The following is a 9,381-nucleotide window of genomic DNA, read 5'->3' as shown; positions in this document are numbered from 1 at the left end:
TTCTTATATAATCCCACTCAAAACAGTAACCTGCACAGTATTACAAAATTTATACATCCAAAATAAACCTGCACAATTCATGTCCAACATCCAACTCAAAATACAATCCAACATTCACCAAGTGGAGTCAACTCCAATCAATGCAAATCCAAACACACACACACACACTCACACACACACACACATATATATATATATATATATATATATATATATATAATTTCTAATGTCTGAAAATTTGTAATTGATACACTAAACAGAACTCCACTAACCATACGCATACTAAATATAAAATTGTTCTTAGAAGGAAAAAAGGTAATAATTAATAATGTAAGTAATGTGCAAAGTTATCCCATAAGTCAACTAATAGTCGTCATAATGTTGAGCTGGATGATTGTCTTGTTGTTCATTGTTTTGAGGCTCTGATGGTGGCTGGACAGATGGTGGCTGGACAGATGAGGACTGGACTGATGGGGTCTGGACTGGTATGGGCTGGACATGTGTGGGTTGAGCTTCAGTAGGCTGGACTGGTGTGGGCTGCGAATGAGAGGCCGAAGGCACTGCAGACTGAGGAAGCAATCTCATGACCAGTTCTTTAAAATTGGTAAACTCTTGTCTGAGTTCACTATATTCTCGTTCACGTGTTTGAAGCCGCTGTGTCAGGGCATTGACAGTCTCTTCAGGATGCTGGGAGGAAGAAGAAGGTTGGTGCTTTAGACCACCACGACCTGCACTGTAATTTGCAGCCAATTGCCCGGTCCCATATATTCTTCCTTTTTTCTTTCCACCAACAACATCAATCCAACACTGTGACCTAATAAGGTCTTCTTCATCATCTGTTGGTTGGGTTGACTGAGGACATGAAGAATGTGAGGATCTGGCTCGTGAAAGTTTTGCGGAGAATTCTTCCTGTTAAAAGTGATGATAAAGTATGAGTCAAATATACAATAGAAGGCACAAAGTTATGAATCAAGACTACGATTACAAGTATTTTCTTACATGTGTCTTTCGGGACCTTTCATCAACGAACTGGTCAGTAGTTCCCTTGCGTACATGAGTTTGGTGGAAAACTTCATCAACATGCACAGATCNTCCCAACTCAGCTGCCTGCAACAAAATATAAAGTTTGTTATGTAGATTAAAATTAAAGTTACATAACTTGTACGAGTAAATGGATACTTACCATACGCATAGCATGTTCATGTATGGTGATTGATCCACCTGTATGGAGAACACCGCCCCTTTCTGAAGACCGATTCTTCTGGGCGATTGCACACTTTGCCCGATACTGTGCCGAATTCCAATGCTCCAGTAAAGAGGTCCAGATTTGCTCCCCAATCCAGTACGGGCGTTCTCCTGCTATCCTTGCTTCTCGAAACATCTCAGAAAGCCTATGAGATGCCTTTGAACTTCATGTTGAGGTAACCATTGAACCTTCATCTATGACAACAAGTCATATAAAAATTATGTAAATTACTATTTGTGTTGGTACACAATTAATCTTAATGATGAATGTTAAATAACAAAAGGAAGTTGATTTCCTTTAACCTTAAATCGCTCCCAAAATGGTTTTCTGTCATCAGGNAGTATTGCTCCCCATGTTGGCNAGGGCTGTAGAAATTGTTGCTTAATACACTTTGTTATGGCCTGAGAAGCAACTCTAGATGGCACAAATCTGCATATAAATACATCAAAGTCATTTAAATTAACGATAACTTAAACAATTAATGTAAAACAATTTAGTAATGAACTTGGTCCGGTGTTACCCTTTCCCATAAGGTTCAATCATCGGTCGATCAGNAGGAGCAGGGTCATCATCATCTTCACCAGCCGAATCGTGATCAACAGATGGTGTGGGACAACCATGAGACGACGGTATGGACGATGAGGAGGGCATAGAAGAAGAATCTATCTGTGTTCCAAGAAATGCAGGTGGAGGAAGACTAGTAGGATCTTGTGTTGGCTGTACCACAGGGTCTGGTGTGGATAAAATAGCAGGTGTTTGTATGGGATTAATAGGAGGGTGTGGTGTGGAAAGAACATGACAGTCTGCATCATGTGAGGGTGTCGAAAGAACATGTCGGTCTGCAGCATCTGAGGGTGTGGAATGAACATGACGGTCTGCAATAGATGAAGGAATCTTAAGGATATATTTTGCCTTTCGTTTCTTCTTTGTTTTTGCTACAGCCTTTCCTTTATCAGGTTTTGATTGTCGTTCTCCTGTCATTACTGCAATAAAATGAATTATGATTGAAATCAAGTTGAATAATGTAGTCATGGCACAACAAATGAATAACCATCATTTTTCAAAATTAAATCAAAATTACATCGTGTTTCAAATTAACCACAATATAAAGCACACTATATGTGTATAAATCAATCTTCATCATCATCATCATCATCATCATCATCATCATCATAATCTTCTTCTTCTTCTTCTTCTTCTTCTTCTTCTTCTTCTTCTTCTTCTTCTTCTTCTTCTTCTTCTTGTGCACAACAGTGTTGAGATGACATTTAACTACTGCCACGTCACCATCTTCTTCAACCTTCAGCCCACCGAACCCTACCGCCACTGAACCCTAACGCCACCGCCACCATAGAGATCGTCCAAAGTCACCATGCCGCCGTGAAGTCGCACCTGCAGAGAACCATGGCAGCCATCACGTGCAACCTCCATGGCCACCACCATCAAAGTCGCAATCTCCCTCAAATCACGAAACCTTAATCTCGAACTCCATTCGTATCTTCATTCTCGCACATCAGCCATGAATCATCCAAATCGAGAGCTTCATCGTCAGCGCGACAATCCTTGTCGCCGTTGTGCAAAGCTTCAAGGCCATCATCTTCTCCAACCTCCAGAGAACCACAACGAAATCCAGAAAAATCCCAAATCAAAGAAACCTAGAATCGTTTCGTTGCTTGCCTCCACCAGCCACCATGAGTACTTTCTTACACAACTAGGTTCGTCTTCTTCATGCTACCATGAGCTGTACAATTAGTGAAATCATCCTCCGTTGAAGCAAAGCGAGCAACATTTTCCTTCTTCTCGTGGCGTAGGTGCAGGAAGGTTTCCCCCAAATGTAGAACCCTAATTTTGGGGTGGGGCTGCCACGAAACTTTACTTTTGGTTACATGGTAGTAGTTAAATGCCATCTCAACACTGTTGTGCACACCTAGACTGTCTACAGGTAACAATTTAAACGGCATTAAAGGACCAAATTAAACAAAATTTACACTCTTTAGGACAACATTGAACAAAAAAAAAAACATAGAGACTAAAGTGAACGCACTTAACGAAAATAGGGACAATCAGGGGTATTAAGCCATTTTTTTATTATGTATAATTTTTTAAAATTTGAAAGTAATAATTAAAAGGAGAAAATTAGAAACACAAAAGAGTTCGATCATCTTTATATATAGTTATAGATTATGAATAATTATTTAAATTTTCAAAATAGTAATTAAGATGGTAAAATTGGAAAAATAAAAAAAAAAAGACACCAAAGAGATGTATCCTCTTTGTATATAGTTATGAATTATTATATTATTATTCCTATTATTGTTAGTAATTGTTAAAAAAATAAAAAAATTGTTTTACATTAGAATTCAACTCAAGTCTCCTCATTTATAGGAATACTCTACTCCCATTATACCATTTTATAATTTCAATTTTGTTATGCTAAATTAACTATCAATTTTATGTTATGACATTAATAAAAAAAATATCCCCTTCAAATTAAATTAACATATAAAATATAAAGTGTGGTCAACATCCTTTTGTTTTTTTTAATAAACTATGACATCATTGTATTCAAACCAAATAAACATTTGATATTCAATAATTGAATAATAAACGATGATTTGGAGAAATTTTTGAAATAAAGATATAATTCTTGTTTAATATCGTCTAGTACCTCATAAAACTTGATTGCAAAGGATGAATATACTATGTACGAATAATTAGTTATACATTCTAATTTAGCTCTTATACAAGTAATCCATTCTTTATTCGGTCTCATTACATTTAACGAATTCTTAATCTATTTTCTACCAGCAAGGATAAAATTAAGAATGTGTTACACATAAGAAACAAATTAAGAATGCTTTGCTCGTATAACAACCAAATTAATTAATTATGTACTGCATGTTTCAATTAATTAATATTTGATTTATTTATCTGGATTACATCACTCTGGAACATGTCTACATAAATAAAGTGAAGTATACTATGCATAATTAAAAAAGTTTCCAAACTGAAATTTCAGGAATTCTGTTTGCTCTTCGATAAGCACAGGTATATTAAAAGGCATAGCCAGAGTATTAGCTTTTCAAAATTTTACATAATCTCACCTCAAAATGATGATAAGGAGTCATGTCAAGAGTAAGTTAGAAACCCTGCCTTCTATTCTATCATCAACCTCTTTAATTTCAAAACATTCTACTTTTGCTCTTTAAACAATATTCTTAGGATAGGAAGGGATCACAAAGTTAATATTTTCTTGGTTTTAAAACATTCCAGATTAGATAAAATTTATCATTATTCTATTTTTTTTATGCTATGTTTGTTTGACATACAATCACATCCTTCCAATATATTTCTCTACTTTCCTTTCAGTTTTAACCTCTGAACTTATTCTATATTTTCATTTCCTTATTTTATTTTTAATATTTAAGCTGTACTGAATTTGAAATGATTATTTAGTTTTTTTATCAACTATATGTACATAGCAAATATTTACACACTATAAATAAGTTTAAAATGGTAATAATCACACTGCTCTATATATATATATATATATATATATATATATATATATATATATATATATATATATAAAATTTTACTATAAAGTAATTTATAGAATTTTTAAAATTAGAAAACAAGTCACTCATTAAAATGACGAAACTTTCCTGACACAAATAAATGAAATGTAATTAACTGAAAAATAGTTTAGACGGAAGTTTGGATTATGAGAAAAAAAAAAGAGTGAATTGTTAATAATATGTACCAGTATTGGAATTATTTTATTCTCTGTTCATATCTGTGCATTTATGTTCATATATTTTTATACTTATATTCTTTTTTTATATTGCTCTAAATAATTATATATATCAATTGTACTCTCTCCATATTATTCAATAAGAAATACAATATTTCATTCTTTCTTCTTTTCTAACAACCAGCACAATGCTTAATGACGTTTATAATTTAGTGAAACCATTGCATTGACCAAGCATAAGAAGCTCAAAGGTGGAGTCGTGCAAGAGGATGGGTTTCAAGTGCCTGAAAATTGAAAAATAATAAAAATGCAAAGAATGTTAGTTCTTCCAAATGTGTTCATTGAAATGCCATGTTTAAAATTTTTAAGTAATAAGAATAATAATAATCAGGTTAAAAAAACTAATGATAGATAAAGAATTCAGAAGTTTACTAGGGAAAAAAACATGATTTCATGGTAGCAAGGGAAACAATTGTTTTTTCTTTTTTTCATAAGACTATCAAGTATTGAACATCAATTATTTTGTTACCATTTTATTTTATGCTCATGCAAACTTTTCATCTAAATTTGCAAAAGGTTGTCAAGGGCATAATTTTATTTAAAAAAAAACTGAAGTAAATAAACACTAAAGGCACTCATCATTAAAACGAGCAAGAAGTCATTTTCTTGATTACTTAACTTGCTATATTTACACATTTAATTGCTCTTATGCATTAAATCTTATGTCTTTGACGTAATTAGTTTCAAAAGCAATTAATTGAATTGTAAAAATTGGTTCCATATTAAACATAATAATAATTTGATAATTTTATTTTAATCAATAAAATGCTATAGAAATATTGAAAAAGAAATATATGTTAATTTGCATTTAATACAATATAGAGAAAGCAAAGTTATATAAAACATATAATATTGTTACCTGTTAATCTTTGTCCCGGTTAATTACTCTAACAAAGATTGCTATTTTGACATGAACATTGTCTTCTAAGTTGTTCAAGAAGTTGAAATAAGACCGCTGCCAAGAACGTTTGAATAAGATTGAGCCAATCACCGTCCAAAAACTTAGAGCAAATCCAATTCCCATACTTATGAAAAACTCATTATTGAAAAATGGATATTCATCTTTATAAACATTAGCATTTGGATTTTGTGTTGGCTTCCCATCAATACACAATTTTTCAAGTGGTGGTCCACAAAGATCAAGATTATCTTCATAACTAGATTGATGGAAACTTTGTAATTGTGTGCTTGTAGGAATTTTTCCACTAAGATGGTTTTGAGACAAATCTAGCACACCAAGTCCATAAATTTGAGCAAGACTTAGAGGAATTGAACCAACAAGTCGGTTTCTTGATAAATCAAGAGATTCAAGTGATGTCATATTTCCAATGTTTGAAGGAATTTTTCCAATCAAATTGTTTCTTGATAAGTTCAACGAAATCAGTCCAGCTAATTTCTCTATTTCTGTAGGAATTTCTTCTGAGAAATGATTGCTTGAGAGATCAATGACTTTTAAAAGTGACAAACCTTCATCCATAAACATTTGTTTTGAACCTTTCCATGTCAACCATGCATTCAAATGGTATACTCTATTCAAATAGTATACTCTGATGTAACTAGAAAGACCAATATTTAACACATAGTATTGCCATCCATCAGATATTGAAGTTGTCGTTTGAGCCATTGAAGTAAGGTTGTTTATGCATTTAGGAATTTTTCCAGATAAGTTGTTTAGTGAAAGATCCAAAAGATGAAGTTTTCTTAGACAACAAACCATTAACGGTAAACTCCCAAAGAATTGATTGTTTCCCAGATTTAATATTTGCAACTTTTTTTTTGTCCCAATCCAATCAGGGATAGGTCCAGATAATTTGTTTTCTGACAAATCAAGCAGTACTAGTTCTGTGCAATTTCTTATGGAGAAAGGGATACCTTCTACTAAATTATTGTTTCTCAACAATAATACTTGAAGATCAAGAAGCCATCCCATTGAAGTTGGAATTTTTCCTGAAAAGTTATTGTGGCTTAAATCTAAATAAAATAGTGAATTAATTTGTTTCCAACAATCTGGGATATTTCCGGATAACTGATTATGTGAAATGTCTAAATGAGTTTGAACTGAAAATTCATTATCTTCACACAAAAATGAAAGAGGATTTGAGAATTTATTTTTTGATAAATCAAGAATTTGAGAATTCTGTAAAAATAGAGGAATAGAACCTTCAAATTGATTTGATCCAAGGTGCATGGAAGTAGAAACATACGTTGTTGAAACATTTGGAATTGTACCTTGTAGACTGTTGTACGAAATATTCATTGTCATCACTCTTTGTAGAGATAATTTAGCCCAAAACCATTCAGGAATAATACCTGATATTGTAGCATTTGAAATGTCAATATCGACAAATTTATTTTGTGTCTGCAACCACATGGGAAATGTTGGACCTAGCTGACAAGATCTCAAGTTTATAAATAGCAGTTGAAAATGTGGAACCCAGTTTTGAGTAAATGCCAAACCCAATGAGTTGTCAGATAAATCCAAATTCTGTAACATAGACATATTAGCAAAGTGGTAGTCAGTCAGCACACCCTTTAAAGAGTTTGAATAGATGTAGAGGTCCTCCAATTTAGGTGGAAATTGAATGTCTTTATGAATCTCTCCATTTAGCTTATTGTTGTGAAGATATAATTTTCCTAAAGATGTGAATGTTGAGAAGTCAGGTAGTGTGCCATTGATTTGATTATCATGTAGATATAATACTTGCAATGAATATCTAGCACATCCAGACAAGTGAGAAATTATCATTGGAAGCTCATCACTCAAGCTATTATTAGAGATGTCCAATGATAACAAAAAACATGCATTGCCAAATGATTTTGGAATTCCACCTTCTAATGAATTTGACCAAACTAACAAATCCTCCAAAGTGGATGGTAACTTCACACCTTCAGGTATCCTTCCACTTAACTCATTTGCACCAAGAAACAATGATTTCAAAGAGGAGAATACTGAAATGTCAGACAAAGTTCCAGTGATGTAATTAGCACTCAAATCCAATTCTTGCAATGAGTGTCTAACGCATCCTCTGGACAAATTACCGAGAATGGAGGGAAGGTCTTCAGTCAAATTGTTATCACTAAGGTCAAGGTGAACAAGGTTGGAAGTAATGTTTGACACCCATTGGAATATCACTGCTGATGTGAAGGTGTTCCCAGAAAGATCAAAGACAGAGAGGGAAGTAGAGAAATTGAACTTAGAATGTTTGGATGACAGAATGAAATGATCGGAAAGGCTACAATCAACTAAACTTAGTTCTCTTAGTTGAGGTAGCTTCGCAATCACTTGCGACCAAATATGAGAATGATTAAGATTTGATAGAGAATCCAAGTAAAGATGGGTTAAAGAAATAAGATTTGAGAGCCACTGACCTCCGTCACTAATTTTGAGATTATACAAATGTTGAAGATAGAGCTGATGCAATTGGGAGAGATTTCCAAGTTGAGATGGTATATTTCCTTCTAAAAGATTGTCACTGAGTTCAAGATGTTGCAATTGGGAGAGATTTCCAAACTGATAAGGGATTGCACCCTCCAAATAATTATCTGCGAGATTTAAGTATTTCAAATGAGAAAGAGATCCAAGTTGTGTTGGAATTTTTCCTTCAAACTGAGATGATGAAAGATCAAGGTATTTCAAGTTTTTGAGAGAAGCAAGAAACTCTGGGATGTGAGTGTCTGGAAAATAATTATGACTGAGGTTCAAATACTGTAATTGTGACAACTCCATCAACGACTTGTGGATCTCTCCGCTCATATAACGTTCATCTCCATCTCCATGAAGGTCGAGGCTTATAATATGGGAGGTGAGGTTGCTGCAGCGAATCCCCTCCCATTGGCAGTAGTTAGGAGTGGTCCAAGATGAGAGCATGCCGTTGTGATCGACAATGGCAGCCTTGAATTGGAGGAGTGCTTCCCTCTCCTCTGGAATGCATCTAATCTCCTCTTCACCATTAATAACCTCCGACACCACACACAACACAAACATCATCATCAATCTTAAAAAACCAACTGGATTCTTCATTGAGGTTGTTGTGGGTGCTATCATCACACACAAAAACTAATGGATATAATTCTTTGAGTATCAAAACTAGATTGCTGTTGTTGAGTTAAAGCACTTTCCATAACCACACATATATAACAAAAGAGTTGTATGATTGCATGACCTTTTTAGTAATTTTTCCTTAAATCACATATGCACTAAACTCTATTCCATTTTTTAACGATACTGGTTTTCATTACTTTTATCCTTTTTCTTTTTATTTTATAAATTTAAAGGTTTACTTTTTATCATTATTTTATCTTTATAATAATTGTAAATCGA

The 9,381-nt window shown here is 33.6% G+C and overlaps 2 protein-coding genes across 2 annotated transcripts; both read right to left on the bottom strand.

Annotated features, from left to right (window-relative positions):
- Positions 1 to 1,515: 1,515 nt before the first annotated feature.
- Positions 1,516 to 2,227, bottom strand: LOC111241664. The gene is made up of 2 exons (XM_022780683.1): positions 1,767 to 2,227; positions 1,516 to 1,675 (listed from the first exon to the last, which is right to left on the bottom strand). Exons 1-2 carry the CDS (start codon positions 2,225 to 2,227, stop codon positions 1,516 to 1,518), a joined length of 621 nt encoding a protein of 206 aa, XP_022636404.1.
- A 2,958-nt stretch (positions 2,228 to 5,185) lies between these two features.
- Positions 5,186 to 9,150, bottom strand: LOC106762129 (probable leucine-rich repeat receptor-like protein kinase At1g35710). Its single transcript, XM_022781313.1, has 3 exons — positions 7,290 to 9,150; positions 5,920 to 6,527; positions 5,186 to 5,284 (listed from the first exon to the last, which is right to left on the bottom strand). The coding sequence occupies exons 1-2, from the start codon at positions 9,103 to 9,105 to the stop codon at positions 5,923 to 5,925; spliced, it is 2,421 nt and encodes an 806-aa protein (XP_022637034.1). The 5' UTR covers positions 9,106 to 9,150; the 3' UTR covers positions 5,186 to 5,284; positions 5,920 to 5,922.
- Positions 9,151 to 9,381: the final 231 nt, after the last annotated feature.

The sequence above is a fragment of the Vigna radiata genome, chromosome 1, assembly GCF_000741045.1.
Source record: "Vigna radiata var. radiata cultivar VC1973A chromosome 1, Vradiata_ver6, whole genome shotgun sequence".
NCBI lineage: Eukaryota > Viridiplantae > Streptophyta > Magnoliopsida > Fabales > Fabaceae > Vigna > Vigna radiata.
The sequence above is the reverse complement of the archived record's forward strand: the minus strand, read 5'-3'. Positions and strand labels throughout refer to the sequence as shown.

Bases quoted from the DNA above. Each gene is read 5' to 3' on its own strand.
- LOC106762129 (XM_022781313.1), bottom strand. From the start codon at position 9,105: ATGATAGCACCCACAACAACCTCAATGAAGAATCCAGTTGGTTTTTTA. The intron at 6,528-7,289 runs GTACAATTCCAA...TTATGGATGAAG, and splicing joins TTCGTACAACAGTCTACAAG to GTTTGTCACTTTTAAAAGTC.